Source organism: Strongylocentrotus purpuratus, unplaced genomic scaffold, assembly GCF_000002235.5.
Source record: "Strongylocentrotus purpuratus isolate Spur 01 unplaced genomic scaffold, Spur_5.0 spur5_scaffold_7, whole genome shotgun sequence".
In the NCBI taxonomy this organism is placed as follows: domain Eukaryota; kingdom Metazoa; phylum Echinodermata; class Echinoidea; order Camarodonta; family Strongylocentrotidae; genus Strongylocentrotus; species Strongylocentrotus purpuratus.
Genome location: NW_022145613.1, coordinates 6,659,719 through 6,684,511, shown reverse-complemented (window position 1 = coordinate 6,684,511; position 24,793 = coordinate 6,659,719). Strand labels below are relative to the sequence as shown.

Sequence of the window (24,793 nt, the reverse complement as noted above, 5' to 3'; positions counted from 1 at the left end):
CGTACATGTATTTCAATGGTAGTGAATAAATGTATACATATACACACATACGCACACAAATATAATATTGTAGAGAAAGAGACATTGCATTTTGATGCCTATATCATGTAGCAGCAGACAAATATTCATCTAGTGCTTTGTTATAAACACTGTATTGTTTGTTATATTCATATATGAAAATTTCATGTAATATGCACTTAATAATAAATATCTAGCAGAATCCATGAAGTTGAGATTTTCAAGCTTTTAAATGATGTGTCTTTCCAATAAAAATGATTCTTTATCTTTTTCTTTCCTTAAAAAGAGCACAATGAACTAAATGTGGAAGCCATTCACTTATTTTGGACAATTGAGTTTCTGACACTTCTACTGTCTGAAAATGGTCATGATTGTGACTTATTGATTATTGTTTTGGAGTCATAAACGAAGAGAAAATGAGCCTTCCAATGATGTACAAATTATTGTTTGATAAATTTTGGGATTCTTGAGTAATTTACCAACGAAATTGGATTTCTCTTTTTCAGGGAAACTCTGTAGTTTTAGATTCTGAAGAATTGGTATGGTATTTTTAGAGCTGTGTTTTCGTTTCATGTAAAATAATTTTCTTGTAGGTCTACATTTTGTACAACATTTCGTATATTGTTCTTATTAGTTGCTGTATAGTGACTTTAACATCTTTTCAAAGGACTCCTTTGGAAATTAGTACATGTTGCCCTCTTCAGTTTACACACATCTTTTCACTGCCTTTAGTTTTCGCGTTACGTTTTTATATTTTTTGAAGCTTACTGTAATATTTTACGTGGTTTTTACATCCACTTTTTTTTATAGGTTATTATCTTCTTTCCATATTACAACTTCTTGAAATCTCCTTATTCTGCCTTTCTCTTTGTTTTTTACCACTCAATCACTAACCGTCGTTTCTCTCTCATTTTTACCTACATCCTCTTCCATTCGCTTCACTTCAATCACTTTTTTATGTCTTCTTCTTGTACATCCCACCTTCTATTTCTGTCAGTTTCTCCCTCCAATTCACTTCTCAAGGATAAGTCATTTGAATTTAACTTTCTTGCATATTGACGTACATGCGTGCTTTAATTTGTTGTAAGTATTTTTTTCATTCGGCTGTAAGTTCTACATTTCGATTTGCTTATTATGTATATTTTGGATAATACTTTTGTATATATTTGTTTGTTTTCTTTTTATCCAGGTTACGGACAGCCCTTTCTTTATTACTGAAGAGGCAACCCTGTTTAAATAAAACTGACATAAATAAATAGTAGTGGTATATTCACACTCTAAACATGCTGAATGTAAACACAAAGTGTATAGCACTAGTGGTAAATAATTTACATTAACCGATGTCAGTACTTAATATGAAAGTGAATGTTTCGGATAATACTTTTGTATATATTTGTTGGTATTGTTTTAATCCAGGGCCCTCCGGGACATGGCTCTGAACGACGCTACATGATTATCAAAACCGATTAAATCCAATATCTCACTCTATGTATTTGTGTATATATATATATATATATATATATATATATATATATATAAATATATACAGTGAAAGGTTGCATATTGCATTTTGATGCCTGTATCATATAGCAGCAGAATAATAATAATCTAGTGCTTTATTCATACTGTATTGTTTGTTATGATTTATTCATATATGAAAATTTCATGTAATATACACTTAAAAATAAACATCTAGTGTGCAGAGTTCATTTCAAAAGTCTAAAGCTTTTGGTCTAGTATATTCTGTAATATTAGCTGTATTGTGTGCCATAATTGGAGAACAAAATAAGTAGATAAATGTACATGAATTATGAAGAAAGAAAGATATTGTTTTAGTTGTATTAGCGCTATACAGGGTGACCCTGAAAAAAGGAAACCCAGTTCATTGGTAAATAACTTAATACTTTCAAATTATTCCTTGGTAAATGTATATACAATGGGAGAGTTCGATGTATGATCTTTCATATGGCACCAAAATCATGATCAAGAAAGCATGCATGGTCACGATTGCGACTTCTTTATCATGGTTATGGTGTCATGTGAAAGAAGAGGAAATGATCTTTACAATGACGTACAAATTATAAAAAACACAATTTGATATACTTGAGTAATTTACCAATAAAATAGGGTTTCCTTTTTTCAGGGGTACTCTGTAGTGTCAAATTCTGAAGAATTGGTATGGTGTTTTAGAGCTGTGTATCCATTTCATGTGCAATAATATCCTTGTACTAGGTCTATATTTTATTTAACATTTGCGTATTATTTTTTGTGTATTGTAGTGGTTTATTCGTAGAAAGCTAAAATTGCTGAATGTAAATACCAAAACTATTGCACTTTTGGCAAATATATTAGATTAACTCATGTTACTGTTAAAATCACTGATCAGAGGTGTCAACATGCAAAGAGAGGAGGGGGGGGGGGACACTAAAAATTGCCGACTTATATACTATTCAAATAGCTATCATTATGTTTAAGTATATTAATAATCTGCTCCCTTCGTCTTTTGATGACATGTTTAAGTTCAATAGCTCTGTCCATACCTACCCAACTCGCATATCCGGAAACTTTCATCTCACAAACCCAAGACTGTTAATTGCCTCTAAATCAATTCGTCATCATGGTCCAGACATCTGGAATAATCTTTCAGACAATATTAAATCTTGTTCGACCATATACTCCTTGAAAGCCACTCTAAAAAAACTATCATTCAATCTTATGAATCCCATACTCCAAATTAATATATTCACATAAATATTCACATTCGTCATTCAATATCCTCATTTTACTCAACTGCTACATACAGCACCAGCACCTGCACCTGCAATGCACCCACTTGATCAGTAAATATCAATTTCAGTCACGAATCTTTTTATGAGGCCGCCATCAATTTCAAGCCTTACCGCTCACGATGGCGGTCTCCTGCGTTCATTGATTGGATTATATATTATATTATATGTGTTATATTATATTATATGTGAGAGTATGTATAGGTGTATATGTGTATGTGTATGTATGTATGCATGTGCTATGTATATGTATATATATATGTATATGTATGTATATGTGCGTATATATGGATATATATCTATAAAAAAAAAGTTTAAGCTCACTTCCTTATTTTGTATTCATTATGTATCATGACTATATTGTTTATCTTATGAATTGTTTTGTATATTATCTTTGTAAACACATTTTATATTATGTATTGTATTATTTTGAACGCAGAAATAAAAGCAAACAAACAAACAAACAAACAAACATGCATTTTATATTTTTTGGGGCACTTGTTAGAAAATCTGTTTTAACCCACTTCAGCAAGTTTGAAGTATGAGAACCCTCTTTTAACCATTGTTGACAAAGGCTGTATAAAAATAATCTTGGGACTCGCTTTTTTTTTTTTTTTTTTTTTTTTTTTTTGGGGGGGGGGGGGTGGGGGGTGGTTATAATATACATGTTGCTTTATAGTTAGCAAAATTGTCATTAAAAATCGGCCAACACCACCATGACCCCTTGGAATCTTCATGTGACGCCTCTGCTGGTGGGTTTAAACTTACTAGACAAATGTGCCTTCTTCAAATTTGCAGTGATTTTGTATACTCTTGCACCATTATATGAAAGTAAAATTTGCACAATCTTGTACTGACTTCCAAGAAATCCAATCTAGGGCAGTTGCAATAGTTAAAAGCATGGAATATATTAAAGTGTGGACCTTACATCAACTCTAACGTGACTCAAACATTATTTCTATGCAATACAATAGGATATTGAAATGGTTGCCCCCCCCCCCCCCCCGAGTAGATTTCTTGCAAGCCTCGGCGATTCTATTTCAATTTGATGTGTTTTTATTTCATATCATGTTCTACTTTGATAGATTTTCAAAACAATAAAATTGGCAAAGGCAGGCTGAGAGTTGTAAAGTGTAATCTGTGATCAAACAGTGTTTACAAAATGTTGCTTTTACTTGCATGTGAAACAATTTAATATTTAATGTGAATAGTATTGAGTTATCGATTGCCATTATCTTTTTTTTTCACTTTAATTCCAAATTGTGTGTTCTAACAAAATAAAACTAAACTTGTGGTGTGTTTTTGTTTTAAATTGAAAGTGATGATAAACTTTAACTAAGATTCTATGACATACATGTAAAAGCAAGTGTGATAATACCATCGTACAAAATTCATTCAACCACAGCTACAAGAAATGCCTTATATATTACGACACACGTAATCAAGGGATCAGGAGATCAAAAATTCAATTTAATTTCAAGGATGACAAACATTGTTTATTTACTTACAAAAAAAAACCCCAAAATATAAATGAACATGTAACTTGTCCCTTAAAGATACTATGTCCCTTTTGCAGCCAACATCAAATTCTGTAGAACTTTGCAGGAATTATGAATATGACAAGTATGTTCTATAAACGTTAGCAGTGTCCTAATAATCAAATTATGCAAGGAAACCCGTTTACTTGCAAGATTTCACTGTCAGACACTATTGAGTGACTAACTGGCTCTTTTTCTTTCTTTGGTAATAACATACGTAAAATGAGCTGTAAAGGGTACCTGAGCATTTGTCTACATCAATAACCCACTTCTTGTAATGGCCAAAATTAAACTGATTGAATCTTTGCGCAGCATAGAACGTACGACCATTCAGTACAATGGTCTGAAAATCAGACTATTAATTACTGGCTCTATAGCTATTAAGTCGATTCGTCGATTCGACAAATAGTCGTTATTTTCCCACTTAAAGACATTTTCAAGCCCACCCTTTTTAGGGAAGTGCTAAATTAGTATTATCTTTCAAATGCAGTTGGAATTTAACTTTTTCATTTTTTGGGCCTGCAAATGGGACATATTACCTTTAAATTCATTATCAAATGGGACATATTACCTTTAAATTCATAATCAAATGACAGTTTTTTGTTATAGGCTACTGAAATCCTTGCTTCTAATTGGTTATCAGCAGATTTGTCAATGATTTTTGTCATTTGTCATTTAAAAAAGGCTTTGTTAAACGGGCCACTGGACTGGATCATGCTTCTGCGTCTTTCGCACAGTCCAAGGGTCACTCCGCGAACTATTAAACAAGCGCACCATGTAGGTCCATGGTATAACACATAAATTTGAAGAAATCCCTACGCCTTGTCAATTCGATGCCATCGGTAACTTCTTATTTGAGTGGTGATGTCAGTGAAAGTGGTGAATACAAAGAATGATGTATTTATGAACAATTGACCGCAGAATTTTAATTTTAATTTTGACCGCGTAGTAAAAAAACATTGAAAGATTTTACGTGTCATGTTCGCACATCATTAATTTCTTCATGAGGTTATAAATGTCCCTTTTTAAGTGTTATACGCAACCGCTTTTGAGTAAGCGGAGTGACATTAATTGGACGGTGCGAAAGAGCTACAGGTCTATAGAGATACATAAGGCTAGGGTGAACTCTCAATATTGTGCTCTACTCAAGCTGATAAATTAAGCTTGCTAGAATGTAGCAACCGCCACCTTATATTCCATCCTAAATTTTGTTTCCATCACTGATATATTACATGACGCTGATATTGAAAGGATGGCTGAGAAAATAGCAGTTATGATTTCCCATACTCTCAACGGTTATCTAGGAACATTACTAATCCTGTGTGCACTGTCATTATGTAAGTTTTTTCGCATGACCGAACAATAATTGCTGGTAGAAGAAGTCTGCCGAACATTATAGGCCCGAATTCACAAAGCAAGGTTTGAGCTCAGACCAAGGTTTGAGCTCAAACCTCCTTTTGTTTCGCCAAACCTCCTTTTGTTCTTTACAAACCAGGTTTGTAAAAAACGCGTAAATCGCGTCATATGACGTACGAAAACCAAGGTTTGTCGACAAACCTCCTTTGTGAATTCGGGCCATCTGCTGGAGTGAAGTTGATGCCTTTTGTTTGGTGCATGATTTCAATAACGATGTGACTATGCAAATGCATGTATTTTATTTAAATGGCAGCTTATTATATACATTTGTTATATCATAATTACAAAATATGTGTTTAAACATATTGAATAAATTCACAATAAGATATTGCTTAGTGGCCTGGGATGATAGTTTAGAAGGGTAACTGGGTCTTCATTTAGTTTATTAATATGATTATTGGAATTTAGTAATACTGTTACCCCAGTATTCAGTTTGAAAATGACGAAATTGATTTGATTTGATTGTATATTTTACGTTGATAAATGTAATTATAATTATGTACAAATTAAACATAAACGTAACACGTACACAGTGAACAGTGAACAGATCCATGACTCTGGCAAAAAAAAAAGAAAAAAAAAAGGGGGGGGGGTTGACACAAACAAGTCTGAAAATTAAATGAAAAGCAAATATATATGGTTATATAAGAAAGAAATGTATGTGTTAAATATAATTATGTAGACACTGCCCCAAAAAAGTTTGGTATGGTTTTGTACACATGTATACTTATCAGATCTGTGGTTCAGGAAGGCATTAATGTGTTTAAAAAGGCTACCCCAAAAAAAATATCATCCCTAGCGGAATGTGGAGATTACTGGTACGATCATTTGTGCCCTTTCGAGTCGGCCGGGCATTCTAAAAAATCTTAAGTGTAAAGGTGGAAAGGCCAAACCATGTATATCTATGAAACAATGATGTGCATCTACGCATGTGGATGCACATCATTGTGCATACATGATTTCATACATGATTTCATTAACAGATTAACCAAAGTCCACTTTACAGCAAAACAAAAAGAAACGCCTACATTGTAAATAATTTGTTCAGGGTTTATTGTACAATAAAAATGTACATGTAGACCTCCAGACTTGTATAATGGAAACATATAAAACTGAACTTAATGTAATGTAAGGCTATAAAAGGTATCTATTGCAATAACTTTATAGTTGGTATATACAATTTATATCGGGTCACATTCATTTATTCCTTGGTGAAACCAAAGTCCTAACTAATCAAAAGTAGACACACAGTTCTTTCGCGCATACCATCTCAGAGTTTTCTAATGTTCGACATTCATCAGTTTTCCCTCCTCAAAATTATCATCAATCTTATTTTTCACTCCTTCATAGTTCCTGAAAATAAGAAAGTTCATCAAATGAACCTATCTGAAAATAAAAATTAATTGAAACGTGCCAATTTGCACACGGATATAGTGATTTTAAATTTTACACCGCGTTGCCAATTTAGAGAAGATGGCCGACAAGTGAAGTCCTATATGTTAGAGATTCTTCAGGAGGTATGGATAGACTTTCCAGTTAACTACCTCCAAAAAAATTCCATCTGGATGCTCAGGTTACACCATGCTGTGGCTGCTGCCAGGAGTAGCTTCTTTGATGAAAAGTCTCTCTGATTTGAAACATGATTAAATGATCATTTGTAAAAAAAAAAATTAAAAGAAATGTGCATCTTATGCCAAACCAATATTATTCAGTCACTCTTTTCCTTGTAAGAATAAACAATTAAGTATGATTTTCCATGAAGAAAAAAACACTTTACCTAGTGTCAACTTGAATGCTGATGTCTACACTTCTGTTTGGTACTAAATTGTTGCAGTTCCACAAATATGATGATAAGTAAAATAGTAAAATGTGAGTAATTGTGAAAAATCACTTTTGATTACAGGTGTAACCAAACTTTTGTAAGAAAGTTTATGTATGCATGCATATACTGTCTGTTTCATAACCTGAATATTAAAGCACCATGACAAAAATGTGCTACAACATTAACTTGTCAACGAAGTGGCCAATCTTAAAAGTTCAAAATTTTCACAAGAAACCGTCAATAATATATATCTCAAATTAAAGGAAATTTGTGTTCTACCAACATCAATCTTTGAACTTCCATGCTTTGTTAGACACATTCAATTTATTGTTAGAAGATCTGGTTAAGGAGAAAAAGGAGTGATCGAGTAGCCATTCAAATATTAATGAACAAGTGTAGCTGTAAGGTGTTCTTGTTAGCAATAACATTGACAAATCAGGAAAAGTGTGAGGAGAATGTAGATCGAGCGATGGATGCCAACTGTATAGTCTCACGACTTCTTGGTTTTGACAAGCATGGTGAGGATGCTTCTCCGTGTGTGTGTCTCGTGATATTTTGATTTCAATGTTTTAATTTTACTCTATTACAAGATGGAAATGCTCATCAACATTTAAAAGGCCAGATTCCCTATGTTTGCAATTTTCTTTTAGGGACTCATTTATTGTTAAAGGGGTATAAATATATGCCCCTATTTGATTACTGTAATGTCAAGCAACCGCGATCCCAAACTTACTCCCTTTAGTCCTGTCATGAACGGAAGCGGACATTCATGTTCTTGCATATCAATGTGATGCATAGTCACTTTAAGAAGTAGGGGGATGACGTGTCTTGCCCGAATATCATCTACCCAGTTTATATATTTTGTGTGAGAGAAAAAAGCGTGACAGTACAAATCGTGACAGTGTCAGGATTAACACGTTAGTTTTTCTCACTATTTTACTTCTAATCGATGTATTACTCTCTATTCCATCCTCTCTTCGTTGAACAAGAATATATTTCCTATTTGAATTTAATTATGTGTTCTCCTTTCATATATTCTTTATCTACTTCTCTTCATTGTTTACCACCCTCCCTCTTTGCAGGTGGTAGTACTGAGCAGCATGTAGTCGGTTGGCTCGGGCAAGATGTACGTCTACCATGCAACTTCACCAATGAAGACGTTGTTGCAGTGTATTGGATGAACGGCAGTGACATAACCAAAGCCTCCTACTTCAAACAGCAACGAATAAGCTTGGATGACCGGTTTGCTTTGAATGAGGATTTCTCTCTCGTCATCAATGATCTCGAGGTGTCAGACGAAGGAAGATACGAGTGTCACGTTGAATTCGATTCTGGAGAAAGTTTGATAATGCACACCATACTAGTTGTCTACGGTAGGGATGTCTTTTTTATGCCTCCGTTACGAAGTAGCCGGAGGCATTATGTTTTCGGGTTGTCCGTCCGTCCGTACGTCCCGTTCTCGTGATCGCGTTATCTGAAGAACCGATTGATGGATTCCTGCCAAACTTTGGTCATGTATGTATCTTGCAAAGCCGATGAAATGATTCGATTTTGGGGTCACGAGGTCAAAGGTCAAAGGTCACAGGGCTCATTATGTATGCAAAAATAGCTCGTGATCGCGCTATCTCAAGAACCGATTGATGGATTCCTGCCAAACTTAGATCATGTATGTTTCTTCCAGAGAGCCAATGAACTGTGTAGATTCTTGGGTCATGAGGTCAAAGGTCAAAGGTTATGGGCTCATTATGTATGCAAAAATAGCTTCTGAACGCATTCTCATTAGAGCTGACAGATGGACTACTATTTAACTCAGGACATCTTGCACAGCCAATGAACTGAGTAGATTTTAGGGTCATGAGGTCAAAGATCAAAGGGTCATATATGTATATGAAAAATTGCTTGTAATCACGAGATTCTGAGAACTTGTTAATGGATTAAAATTTAACTTGAATTTTTTTTTTTTTTTCTGTTTTGGTTTGTAAAATTGCTCTATGTCGGAGGCATCATTTTCGACTGCGGGCAGTCGAAGTTCCATCTAGTTAGATCGTGTTCTGAAGAAAGTCAATAGGCCTATAGTGGGATTTAATTTGATTTTTTGATTTGATTTGATTTGATTTATTGGGATGAGATGTTTATTACTATATTAAGATTTCAAAAATCAACTCGCTGAAATAAGACAGAGGGAGTAGCATTCTTCAAACTAGTTGATATAGTATGAGCAATACCGATTATCAGCAGTTAATGATTGGCAAATAAATGAGCCACAGGATTTTTAGTTTTGTATAAGATGTAATTGTATATCATTCTATTTTGTGTGTATAGCGCTTAGAGACTTCGGTGGTAAGGGCTTTATAAGTAACGTTTTTATTATTATTATCATTATAACCATCATAACAAGTATGGTGTACATGGCAGATGCCTATATCCATAATTTACTATCCAAAATCTTTGTAGATTACGTTATATGTCATTTTGATGTTCGCACTTTTTAAAAGGTGTCGAACAAGGTCATTGATGTTGTCTTAGGATGATTAATCGAAAGTATATGCGATCATATTCTTTTTTCTTCATGAAGCACTAGTATCAACTCCTAACATCGAGCAGTGTGCCCGTGAGCAGACCTGGAACGAATACCGAAACTTCTGCACTGTTAAAACTTCGAACACCAACCCTTTTAACCTGGACTGTCGAGTGACTGGCTTCAAGCCGAATGTTACCCTTGAGTGGACCTCCTCGGAGAATTTGACGCAGCCCCTTGGAGAACCTTTCCAGAAGACACTACCTGACGGTACAGCTGAGCTGGAGGTTACAATTAGCGTCACTGCCAAAGTTGACGAAGATCAGTCATACACCTGCACGGTGAAGGGACGAGCGACCAACGGAACAGATCGGTCAACAACAGTTACAGTGCTTGCCCTAGGTAACGCATTCATAATGATCATCCACCTTATATTATAATGATTCAGTCATCTAAAGCAACAACTAGCCATACGATTGAAAGGTAAAAGAGGCAAACATGTACAGAGTATTTTGCTGTTAAAGCCTCCATCACACCGAACTAGAGTGCTCTAGAACTTTGAGCCTGTTCAAAATTGTCCCCGTACTTCCCGTACTGTACTTCGATCCTACTATAGGAACGTGTTACAGCGTACTGTGGTCGAGCATCAATTAGCAGCAGATAAACCCCCATCACACCAAACTAGTTCTCACTACGTGCTGGGACCGTCATAAAAAATCGTAAAAACGGGTAATGGTCGAGGTAGAATGTGTAAATAATACTATCCTAGATCGTTCACAAACAGACCTCAATACGTCCACCTCATCTGTATCCCATCCACAATCAGTTCATATCAAGTTCGGATCGGGTAAATGTACCATTTCCAAGCAGTCCAAGCTCGTCCGTAATCAGTTTAAACCAGTTCTTATAACAAGATCTACCTTGTTCCCAATACGTCCAAACCATTCTGACGGCTAGTTCGCAACTTGTTCCTGGTAGTTTTTAACCCGACCACCTAGTACAGGGACAGCTCGACTCGTCCTCATCTTGTCCTTCGTGTGTTCGAACGTGCCCCTATAGACTCGAGGGCTATACTACCCAGCACGCTCTTGTCATTCCTCATTTTCGTTCAATTATATTACTGCTAATAAATGCTCGCCCACGTCACGCTGTAACACGTTCCTAGTAGGACCGAAGTACGGCATTCCGTTCGTAGTACGTCCATCTCGTTTTAAGTACGTTGTGCCCTTACAAAAAAAATCTCTATGGTACACCATACAAACACCATAGCAAATCTACCATAGATTACCATACAAACACCATAGCAAATCTACCATAGATCTACCATTCATTTACCATAGAACTAATTAAAATAATTGGGACAAATTTATTCATTTATTCAAATTAGGCCACACCTACATATTCTACCATAGAGCCACCATTCATATACCATAGAGCCACCATAGAGTCATCATTCATCTACCATAGAGCCACCATTAATCTACCATAGAACCACCATTCATCTACCACAGAGGCACCATTCATCTACCATAGAGCCACCATTCATCTACCATAGAGCCATCATTCATCTACCATAGAGCCATCATTCATCTACCATAGAGCCACCATTCATCTACCATAGAGCCACCATTCATCTACCATAGAGCCACCATTCATCTACCATAGAGCCACCATTCATCTACCATAGAGCCACCATTCATCTACCATAGAGCCACCACTCATCTACCACAGAGCCACCACTCATCTACCACAGAGCCACCATTCATCTACCATGGAGCCACCATTCATCTACCATAGAGCCACCATTCATCTACCATAGAGCCACCATTCATCTACCATAGAGCCACCATTCATCTACCATAGAGCCACCATTCATCTACCATAGAGTCACCACTCATCTACCATAGAGCCACCATTCATCTACCATAGAGCCACCATTCATCTACCATAGAGCCACCATTCATCTACCATAGAGCCACCATTCATCTACCATAGAGTCACCATTCATCTACCATAGAGCCACCATTTATCTACCATAGAGCCACCATTCATCTACCATAGAGCCACCATTCATCTACCATAGAGCCACCATTCATCTACCATTCACTACCATTCAAAATATGCAACAAAATGTTACGCTTAATTGTAGCATTTTGAAATGGTATATTCAGAATGGTAGTTTGGATCTTGATCTACGGTTAGCAGAATGGTGGCTGTAGTGCGTTCTATAGTACACAGAATGGTGACTATAATATATTGAATTTTTGAGAAATCTAAACTTAAATGTTAACTTACAATACACACATGACGCTTATTAAAAAATTGAATTGAATGAAAGTGGCAGGATGTATTTGGTTTATATCAAAAGTTGTATGCATGTACATATGCTAAAAACTAAAATAAAAGGCAAGTAAAAAAATATATCACATAAACATGTACACTACAAACTAAAATGAAAGGCAAGTTCGTACTTGCAACACATATTACTTGGACTTATTGTACTAAGATGTAATAAATACCCACATATATATCACCCTAGTTCCTCTAAATAATCGGCAAGTTAAAAAGAAACAACTAAAATGTCATATACAGTGTGTACGTAAACATGACTAAAATGAAAGGCAAGTTAAAAATATATAAACATGTACAATAAAAACTAAGGCACTGAGTTGCAGCACAGGATTGTTCTAAAACATTGTATAAACATGTACAATAAAAACTCAAATGAAAGGCAAGTTCATAATTGCAACACATATTACTTGGACTTATTCTACTAAGGTGTAATAAATACCCACATATATATCACCCTAGTTCCTCTAAATAACTAAAATGTCATATATAGTGTGTATGTAAACATGACTAAAATGAAAGGCAAGTTAAAAATATATAAACATGTACAATAAAAACTAAGGCACTGAGTTGCAGCACAGAAATGTTCTAAAACATTGTATAAACATGTACAATGAAGTTCAAGTCAAAGAGGTTGTATGTGAGTTCGAAGAGGAGCAGAAAAGACAAGCCTTGCTGCTCAGTTTTGGAGTCTCTGAAGGCGATCAAGGTCCCTCTGGCTGAGAACACTGAAGACCCAACCCTTTCTATACTCAAATTGTTTACACGATTTTGATAGACCCTCTGTGTTAAACAATCTCCCCTGTATCGATCGGTATCACTACCCCCACCCCATGATTCGATGTGTAACCTCGTCTATGCCATGTTCCATCGTAGGGCACTGCCACGTCTACATAATCATTTTACCTGATGGTCAGATCCTTTTCCATGGCCCTTTGACGTAGGCATGCTGCCACCTTCTTCTTCTGATCCTTACTGGTCTGCAAAAAAAAAAAAGAGTTTGTAATAAATAACAAGTAAATTTCAAGTTCCCTCAGGCCCCTTACTTATTAGACCCTATTACAAATATTTAGATTTTATTAATCTTCATCCCTTGATTTGACAAGAAGGGATATTGATGTACATGTATTATAGTGTCTATCGACCATAACTAAGAAATAAAAATATGTTTGGATTAAATGTACGTACAGATAAGATAATGTAATGAAGAAATCACAAGGCTGGTGACTAACCTCTTGGGATAAGGAAGATAAAGTGGCTATGTGCCTGTTGTAGCTAGGGGCTTCGACTAGTAGGGCTGTTCCGAGGATGGTCAGCAAGTCGCACAAGCTATCCCGTGCCAAACTAACCTCCGTTGCTACCAGAGTAGCTCTGCGGTTTATTTCTGCAGACTTTCCACGTCCTTCGCATTCATTTTCTGATGAAGAGAATGTCCTCTCCTTCTTGCAAATGAAGCAACCAAGGACCATGGTGCAGTTCAACCCATTCCTCTTTGACAAATTCTCCAGAGGAATGAGATGCCCTGTAAAAGAAATCCAAAACACTTTATGGAACAGGGAAAATATTTTGAAAAGCACAATCCCCAAATAATAACAAAGTGCTAGTTATGAAATACATGTAGTATATTACACAAATACACATTTTCACAGATTTCACGACAATTCCGATGCCCCCACTTCGATTCACCATAGAGTAAAGGAGCGGTTTTTCGGCCACTTAAGACAAAATCCTATTTTTTGGACTCTTTACTTCCTATTTATTATCATTTCTTGTTCAAATCATGAAGCAAATACTATTATTATTTAAACAAAGAAAGAATCCCAGAAAAAAAATCATGAATTGCTATGACAACATTCATTTCCATTTTCACTGTTTCGGAGGTAGTTTTCGGCCTAGCGAGGCAGTTTTCGGCCGCATGTACAAAGTCGATAGGAAGCAAGCAAGCGCGCCATGCGTTTCTCCACTGATCTATAGCACTAGCGGCCGGAGCAGGTATCCCAAGCCGGAGCTTCGCGTGCCGAAAACTACCTCTGCGGTGATCAGAAATTGGAATCTGAATTAGACAGAGATATTGTGTGTGCGCTGCGGTATCCGGCTGCATTGATTAAATACATGCGATGAGATACTTTTGAGCTTGCGACTCACACAAAATCGAACTCTAAATCTGAAAAATACTTGAAATAAAGCTCATTTTAGGGTACCCATATTCCTTACACGCGTAAGATACTTTTAATTTTTCAGATTCGGGGAGCGGGACCGCCGATTACATCGCTAAATTGTGATATTTTAGAATATATTTTCCATTGCAAATGTGGTTCTTCAGTGACTCTGGCATGGTATGGTATGTGTGGGATATATGATATATGCTAGCTGTTATGCGATGGATTTTAAAGGGATTTTACCATGCATCCAACGGATCGGTCGAAAACTGGTGATGGTCGATTACCCCCTCCTTTAGTCTTTACTCTATTCTTAATCATTTGATTTGGCTTTTTGAGTCATTCACCCCTTGAGCATGCAATACAATCTCAAAGTAACAGTTTGCAAACTAAAAATATTGTTTGATAGTAAGTACATACCTCCCAGACACACGTGAGCCTTTTGCAAAGCAGCTGCAAGTTGTGGGCCACTAATGACGCGGATCTTCACATGTGGGACCAGGGCCAAAAATAGGGCTGTCCAAACACTTATTCAGGGAAAGCTTCCTCGATCTCTGAATTAGCTGTTAGTTCTTCTGGCACCTCTCCAGCATTCGTGTTACTCTTCTGTAATATCTGGTATTGATCTCCTTTGAACACCTTCCTCTTCCTCACATATTTTGGAGTTTTGCGAAGCATTTTCAGTGAGTAGAAATTGGAGACCAACGGCTAGAAGAGTTATTCAAATCTTGGGCACAAGGTGGCAGCAAACAGCCCTTGTTATCTACTTTCTGCTGATATACATTACTTGTTACAATTTGGTTTAGAATTTTTTATTTAATGATTTTTTTTTAATTGATTGAGACTAATTGAGCGCAAACAGAGGCAGTGGAGCGACTTCCAAAGTGGGGGGGGGGGGGGGGCCGGGGGGGGGGGGGCACCAACAAAAAGGGCACTTTCTGGAGAAAATGAATAGGGCACCTACAAAGGGAAATCTCAAAGCGAAAATATATATTTAAAAAAAAAAAAATTGTATATACCCCCTATATTGTGATTACATTATCAGGGATGATTTAAATATTTTTTTTTATCTTTATAAATAAGATTTGTGAGGTCGCAGTGCGAAAAAATTACATCAATTATAAAGAAGAAAAACCCAATCCTGATGGGTTTATTACATTATCATAACAGAAGACTGAAAAGACCTTTGATAAGTACCATAATTATAACATCTAGAAATGCGAGTGTGCTTTGGGTGATATTGCTCTTAGTAGCTGGAAATTAGGGGCACGTGATGAGAGGAAAAGGGGACACTTATCGAAAAGGGTGACACTTATAAGAAAAAAAAAGGAGCACATGTCAAATTACAACGGGTAATTATCAGAAGGTGAAAATGGGGCACGTATCATTGTTAAAGGGTAATTATCTGAGGTGAAAAGAAAAGGGGCACTTATGAGAATGAAAAAGCTAGGGGCACTAATAATAAGGGGAAATGTTCATTTGTTGTACGAAAAGGGGCACCGATCAGTTTTTAATAGGGGCATTTAATACGAGGGGAAGGGGGGATTTATGAGAAGGGGAAGTGCAGGCTATTATTAAAAAGAAAAGAGGCACATGTCAAGATAAACGGGGCACTTATGAGAGATGAAAAGGGGGTAATTATGGGAAGAGGATGGGGCACTTAAAAGAAGGAAAAAGAGCATTTATTAGGAAGGGAAGGGGGCATTTATGATAAAGGGAAGGGGCTCTCTTTTAAATGGGGCAAAATAAAAGGGGCAGTTATTGAAGATGAAAAGAGCACTTATCAGGAGGAAAAGGGACACTTGTCAAAATAAAACGAGTACCTCTCAGAATTTAATAGGGTCATTTACTAGAGATGGAACGGGACTATGAGAATGAAGAGGGACTTAAGAATGAAAAGTAACTGTTTTCATAGATGAAAAGGGGGCATTTATGATAAAGGGAAGGGGCTCTCTTTTAAATGGGGGCACTTGTTAGAAAGGAAAGGGGGCACATGTGAAAATATAAGGTGCGCTTATCCAAGTTAAACAAGGGGTAGTTATTAAAAGGGGAAAGGCCCCTCTCAGATTTGAATAGGGAAATTATCAGAGGTGAATGGGGCACTTATCAAAAGTGAAAAGGGGCACTTCTCGTATCTGAAAGAGGGCACTTACTAGAGATGGAAAAAGGGCACTTATGAGAATGGAAAATGGACACTTATTGCAAAGGAAAACCGGAACTTATCGAAGGTAAAGGGGCACTTTAAAAAAAACTTTTTAAAGTAAAGGGGCCCTTTTTATGTAAAAAAGTGCCACGTTAGAGCCACCATGGAGTCACTAACCACTAGAAATATATCATAAAGTCATCATCCACCATAGAGCTACTGCTAAAATATCTTACACCACAGGGATATACCATTCAACAGAAATACCATAGAAATATATTCTACCATACAACATACCGTAGAAATACCATACACCATACAGCCACCATAGAGCTACCATAGATCTACCATTCACTTTAGAGCCACCATAGAGTCACATAACCACCATAGATATACCATAAAGTCATCATCCACCATAGAGCTACCACTGAAATATCCTCCACCATAGGGATACCATTCAACAGAAATACCATAGAAATATATTCTACCATATAACATACCGTAGAAATACCATATACCATACAGCCACCATAGAGCTACCATAGATCTACCATTCACTTTAGAGCCACCATAGAGTCACATAACCACCATAGATATACCATAAAGTCATCATCTACCATAGAGCTACCACTGAAATATCCTCCACCATAGGGATACCATTCAACAGAAATACCATAGAAATATATTCTACCATATAACATACCGTAGAAATACCATACACCATACAGCCACCATAGAGCTACCATAGATCTACCATTCACTGTAGAGCCACCATAGAGTCACATAACCACCATAGATATACCATAAAGTCATCATCTACCATAGAGCTACCACTGAAATATCCTCCACCATAGGGATACCATTCAACAGAAATACCATAGAAATATAGTCTACCATATAATATATCATAGAAATACCATACACCATAGGACGGCATCAATGATATACCATTGACCATAGAACTCCACCATTCAGCAATTGTGTGGTATACCATAGAAATATATTCTACCATATAATATATCATAGAAATACCATTCACCATAGAGCCGTACCATAGGAATATCATAGATTTTTTTTGTAAGGGTGAGCCCGTCTAATTGCAGGACTCGGAAATTTTTGAACAGGCCCAAAGTTCGAGAGCACCCTTCCCGTCCAAGCCAGTCTGAGCCCGTTCAAGAAGTTCTTAAACAGATCGCAAACAGTTGATCCTACGTTCGCTCCGTTCGCACTCAGTTTGAGCCCGTTTTTGCAACATTTTACAGAACGTAGTGAGAATTTGTTCGGTGTGATGGGGGCTTCACTTGAATGTCTTGTTTTGCACCGTTTGAAGAGTTGGAGTTAAACGGGAATAAGGAATGGCAAGAATTAACGCTCTGGGGTTTTATAACCCTTGAGCCGGGACGTGATTGCACACGCTCTAGGATCGCGTTCGAACGCACTAAGAACGAGATGAGGACGAGCTGAACTGTCTCTGAACTAATTAGAATGTGTTTGGTCGTATAGGGATCGAGGTAGAACTAGTTAATAACGAGTTTAAACTGAGTACGGACTGGCTTGGACTGCCTGGAAATTGCAAATTTACCCGATCTGAACTCGATATGAACTGACTGTGGACAGGGTACAGACGAGAAGGACGTATTGAGGACTGTTTATGAACGAACTAGGATCGTGTTATAGACATTATTTAAACATTCTACCCCGACCACAACCCGTTTAACGATTTTCTACGATGGTTCCAGAACGTAGTGAGAACTAGTTTGGTGTGATGGGGGCTTAACATCGAATTAGGAAATCGTCATCTCCTTCTAAATTCAAGATGTCACGTTTAGTGTTTCCAATTTATCTTGCTTGTATTTGCTTACCTGTATGTTATGTTCTTTGCCCCATCAGTTTCAAGTTCAATCAATCTTTTCAGCTTCTATACACTTAATCGGATTTCAAAGGAGATATTTTGTTACCACTTTATAACAAAAGAGAGAACGTGAAGTTGGTAGTCAGGAAGGAAAAGTGGTGGATTCATTGAATTATTATTTGTAATTATGTAGACAAGCCGATGATGTACTTAATGAAGATTTGATATTATTACCTGAACTATCATTATCATACTCTATGAAAAGATGCTTTTCTTCATGATTACAGGTCAAGGGGTGTCTACTGGGGCAAAGACCACCTTTGTTGTATTCGGGGGCTCCATGTTGATTGCTCTAATTCTGTCAGGAGTGGTTCTTCACAAACGAGGTAGGCCTGTAAACCAAGGTCCTGATAGGCAAAGTAGATCACCCCGCAATGTCAATAAACACGGTTTAAAGATTAAACATCAAAATGTAAACTTCCTAAAAACATGAAATAGATTGCGTGAGAGTACAATCCTGATAATGTCATTATTATCAGAAAATGCAAAGACCGTTAAATTTAGTGTAATATATGTATTAAATGAATATGCATATTGTAATATATACATCTTAGTTTTATCAATATGTCGGTTAGTCCACTTTGCTTCCGTCACAGCGACTCAACTGTGGTTCGGAGAATATGCTATTATATAACTTTATCTAGAGAGTAAAGGAAGATCAAGAGATCCTCGTGACAATATCCAGTGCAGGTGCTGTGCATTAAACTGTACGGTAGGGCAAAAAAGTTCATCAGGTAATTATCGCCTTAAACTTATCAATCATTCGACATTAATCACACTCTAATTGTAAACATGTAGAAATGATACGGGCTTGTGTATGTTTCAATCAATACCTTATTGGCTCCTTTTGTCTACTTTTTTTTAAACATAAAGGCTTCGGCAGCAGGTTCGGTAATTTTTGGAAACAGTCGCCCATAATGTTTTAATGATTATCGAAAGAGATTATTTGAGGGGCGAAGTTCACGTTAATGATTTATATCATTATTCTGCTCCATGTATATGAAGGGTGTATGCTTTACACGACACGTGTTGTGTGATAAATTTGGGTTGGAGAAAGGTGAAACTCGGTCTAAGCCTCTGGCTCAAGCTAACTTTCTCGACTGTATGTTTGTGAATGAATACGTCATATTGAATAACGTAATGTGTATGAAGGCGACACTGATTGCTAAACTATTGGTATTTTTTGTTGTAATCATAATCTTACGATATGTGTCGTTTTCTTCGCAGGTAAATTGAAAGGTCTTCGACAAAAAATAAAGACATACACTTTCAAAACACCCGAAACGGAAAATGAAAGAGCAGCAGCGCACATCGGTGTTTTTGGTGAGATGGGAGCTGGGAAGTCTTCATTCATCAATTCTATTGAGTTCGCATACAAAGGTGATATTACGATCTTCCATTTTTTAACACGTAAATTCAATGTCAAAATAAGCCGCAAATTAGAAGGGAACCCGATTCATATAATCCTACATTTGCTAGATATTTCGTTGCCGTCCCCAGCTCCCCCTCGTAAACCTAAAACGTATTGTCAGTTCGATACTGACTCACTGTATTTTTCTGATATGTTTCCCCATTATTTGTGAAGGCGAGCGAAGCCAGCCTACTAGATCAACGGGAGATATAACTGGAGGAGACACCATGCCTCGAAGCTGTCTTCATCTCACCTCCAATATTCATCTGTTCGACAATCGCGGCATGAAAGATTTTGATTTGTCATATGTGGACCGGTTTATGAATGAAATCAGTAAGTAAATAACATTCGTTATTCAATATTGCTTGAGTATTTTGGGGTTTCTGAATAGAAAAAAAAAAAGTTAGAAGTAATATTCAGTTTAGTTGAAACCTGTCAAGACAACGTCTAAAAGTTCTGCATATATATATATACACAGGAATTGAAGATACCCGCCTTATAGTTGACTTAATTAGGGTTGGGCGACTAAACTTAGAAACTACTTAAACTCATTGTTGTGTATGCACTACAATAGTTATGTTCACAGTGCCCCCCACTTTTTGAAGTACCCCAAAATTGCCCCTTCCTCTTTTCACCTCTGATAAGCACCCTTTTAATTTGACACGTGCCCCTTTTCCTTCAACAAGTTTCCATTTTCATTTGCAATAAGTGTTCATTTTCAATTCTCATAAATACTATTTGAAATCTCTTGCAAGGGCCCCTTCCAGGTACGAAAAGTGCCCCTATTCACTTTTGATAATTGCTCTATTCAAATCTGAGAGGTGCCCCTCGGATAAGCGCACCTTTTTTTTTCTTCTTTAAAAAAAAATACATATGTGCCCCTTTTCCCAATGATAAGTGCACCCATTTAAACAAAAAAGAGCCCATTCCCCTTTTCATAAGTGCCCCTATTATCTTTGTTTTACTACTACTGCTACTCCTACTACTACTACTACTACTACTACTACTACTACTACTTCTACTACTACTACTACTACTACTACTACTACTACTACTTCTATTGCTGCTGCTACTTCTACTATTTCACTTAAAATAGGTGACAAGAAAGAAGAAGAAGGTTCATCAGATGCTACTTGGTGTCTTCTTGATGAGGAAATAATTGATTGCGCTGTGTTTGTCTATAAACACAGGTAAGTATGGAAAAAGATTTAAAACCGATGATTCTTAATTCCGAATTCACATATTTACTTCTCCATGTGGTTCGTAATTAGGTTAAGTAAGAAGCCAGTTATCAGCATGCCCATAATATTGCTCTATGCCTTGGTAGTATACTCCAAAATATTGATGGTATATCTGTCAACACTGTACCCCTCTTCAGTTTCACAACGAGGGATCTATTTGTCAAAAACCGAAGTTAGTTTTTAATTATCTTATACTTCGAGGTACGAGTTTTGGCAATCATTACTCGGGAAACGAGTCGCAATTGACTTAATAAATGTTCATTAAAATAAATTTGTATAGTAGTAAAGAGTACATTTTGACTGAAATTTACCCTATGAGAAACTTGAATGATTCTTCATTAGTTATTTAAACAAGAGATATCACGATCACCTTTCAAAAATCTTTTTCAGTGACTCTATCAAGAAGGAAGCAGCTGTGAAGTTTCTTTCCGAGTTTGCAACAAAACTTCAAGAGAATATTGGTAGGTATCGTATTGGGTGAATTCCATGATGATGTGAAGACTTAAAAACGCATCGTTCAAAGTCTATTATTGTTATGGTTTTTGCCCATGGATCTGAATATTTGCAGTCCTGTGGATCGGAGTCCCACTATGGCATTACATGGCATTTAACCATTTTACTAAATTTATTTGATGGTATGAAAGCGGAAATATAATAGTTCAAGAGAATGGCGAAAGTTTTAAATGAATGAGCGTTTAAATGACAGGAAAAATATGGGTGTTATATGAAATCACTAACAAATATAAGAATCTCACAATGACAATTGGTCAATTTATTGTGACGTATTAAAAATCGACTCTTTCGTTTGTAATATCTACTAAAATATAACTAATTTCTGTTTTTCTTCTATGCGCCTTCTACCTTTGGGCACTTCACAAAATTAATCAAGGATAGCATATTAAAAGTCTTTCAAGAAGAAAAGATCCTCCCGAATAATAAATTTGGAACAATTTACATGAATCATTCATATGTTGGAACAAATGGGATAATCGTTACTATATTAGAGCAAAATTAAAAAGAAAAAGTAGCATAATTATAATTTCATGAGATCTTACTTTCAGATCAAAATGTTTGGCAAATAGTTTTGGTTACATGGGGTAAGTTAAATGATTTTAAGTTCCCATCATTAAGAGAGATAGACATGAGTTCCAAGAGAAATGGTATCTACCATCACTCTTTAATAATTATTTCTACATGAATTATAAATAATTAAATCAGTAATAAATTAATTACTTTTTCTGTATAAAATTTGCAGGTTATCCACCGATGTTGGTCATTACTCACGCCGATAGCTTGTCGACAGAAGACAAGAGAGATCTTAAGGAGAGCTTCACAACCCATTGCGACGAAGTGTGGTTCTTTGAAAACTGCACAAAATCAATCGAAAACAAGAAGAAGAGCGTCGAATTTTTGAAGTTTCTCAAAACAGCACTGCATCGCTGCGACGCGTCGAGACGAGACGTCGCCATCGTAAATATTGAGCGACAGAAGAAAAACAGAAAACCGCCGAAGAGTGTTTTTTGATGGTAGTTTGTTTTGTGAGCATATATATATAGGTGCAGGCATTTGCGTCACTATGGAATATTTTGAAGTGGCGGTGGCCTCAGACCACACTTGACAACAAATATTAATCCAAATTACTATTTCAAATATCTATTGAAATATATCCTGACATTTTCTTGTACTAGGTCTACATTTTTAGTACAACTTTTTGTATGTTTTCTTATCAGTTGCTGTACAGTGACTTTAACATACAAGGACTCCTTTGGAAATTAGTTCATGTTGCCCTTTTCGATTCACACAGATCCTATCACTGCCTTTAGTTTTCGCGTTACGTTTTATAGTTTTTTGAGCTTACTGTATTATTTTATGTGGTTTTTACATCCACTTTTTTTATAGGTTATTATCTTCTTTCCAATTCTCAACTTCTTGAATTCTCCTTATCCTGCCTTTCTCTTTGTTTTCTACCACTCAATCTCTTTCCGTCGTTTTTCTCTCCCTTTTTGCCTACATCCTCTCCTAGCACTTTTTTTTTTTCTTGAATATCCAACCTTCTATTTTTACTTCCATCAGTTTCTCTCTTCAATTCACTTCATAAGTATAAGCCATTTGAAATTAAATTCTTGCATATTGATGTACGTGTGTGCTTTAATTTGTTGTAAATACTTTTCTGTCTCTTGTAAGTTCTACATTGCAATTGTCTATTATGTATATTTTGGATGATGTTTGTGTATATATTTGTTTATTTTGTTTATATCCAGGGCCCTCAATGGCAGCAGTCTTTTTCAAAACTGAATTGAATAAATAAATGAATAATGGTAGTGGTATATTCGTACTCTAAACATGCTGAATGTAAACACAAAATCGTATGGCACTATTGGTAAATCAACGAGATTAACTGGCGTTACTGCTACACCACTGTGAACAACCATCGGTACAGAAGGTTGAAGCCTTTGGTTAAGTAAAGTAATTCTATTATAGGTCTACATTTTGTACAACATTTAACACATTTTTCATATTCATTTGGTGTATAGAAGTGGTATATTCATACTCTAAAAATGCTAAATATAAGCACAAAGTCTATAGCACTACCTGATGCTACTACTAAAATCAATGGACAGAGGCGTCAACATGCAAAGAGAGGAGGGGGGAGGGGGGGAGGACTGTTACATCCCTGTTTTTCATTTTTTTAGGAGTACTTGTTTTAACCCATTTCGGCAAGTCTAAAGTCTAAGAACCTTCTTTTACCCATTATTGACAAAGGCTATATATCTTGGTTTTATTTTTTATTTTATTTTTATTTTTATTTTTTTATTTTTTTTTGGGGGGGTTATGATATTCATTTTGCTTAATAGTTGGTAATATTTTCATTTCAACACCATCATATCCCCTTGGAATCTTCATGTGACGCCTCTGCTGGTGGGTTTAAACAACTAGACAAATGTGCCTCCTTCTCCTTTGCAGTGATTTTGTCATATCTACTCTTGCACCATTATATGAAAGTAAAATTTGCACGATCTTGTACTGACTTCCAAGAAATCCAATCCGATCTAGGGCAATTTCAATAGTCCACAGCATGGTATAAAGTAATGTGTCGACCTTACATCACCTCCGACGAGACTCAAACATTATTCCTATGCAATACGATAGGATATTGACATGGTTGCCCCCGAGTGGATTTCTTGCAAGCCTCTGCGATTCTATTTCAATTTAATGTGTTTTCATTCAATACCATTCGCTACATTGATTGATTTTCCAACTAATAAAATCGACAAAATGTTGCTCTTACCTTTATGTGAAACAAGTTACGGTAATGTTAATAGTATTGAGTAATCGATCGCCATTGTCTCCCATCCCTATTAAATCCAGCTTGTGTGTTCAAATAAAATAAAACTAAATTTGTGGTGTGTTTTTGTTTTAAATTGAAACTGATGATAAACTTTAACAAATAAGATTCAATGTCATACATATAAAACAAGT

General features: G+C 36.2%; 1 protein-coding gene and 1 long non-coding RNA gene across 2 annotated transcripts; one reads left to right on the top strand and one right to left on the bottom strand.

Moving 5' to 3' along the window:
* Positions 1-12,425: 12,425 nt before the first annotated feature.
* On the bottom strand, positions 12,426-15,426 carry LOC115920028. The gene is made up of 3 exons (XM_030974892.1): positions 15,027-15,426; positions 13,680-13,969; positions 12,426-13,427 (listed from the first exon to the last, which is right to left on the bottom strand). Exons 2-3 carry the CDS (start codon positions 13,914-13,916, stop codon positions 13,350-13,352), a joined length of 315 nt encoding a protein of 104 aa, XP_030830752.1. The 5' UTR covers positions 13,917-13,969; positions 15,027-15,426; the 3' UTR covers positions 12,426-13,349.
* A 3,477-nt stretch (positions 15,427-18,903) lies between these two features.
* Positions 18,904-20,326, top strand: LOC115919742. The gene is made up of 3 exons (XR_004061997.1): positions 18,904-18,987; positions 19,889-20,041; positions 20,247-20,326. It is a non-coding gene; the product is annotated as an uncharacterized LOC115919742 (long non-coding RNA).
* Positions 20,327-24,793: the final 4,467 nt, after the last annotated feature.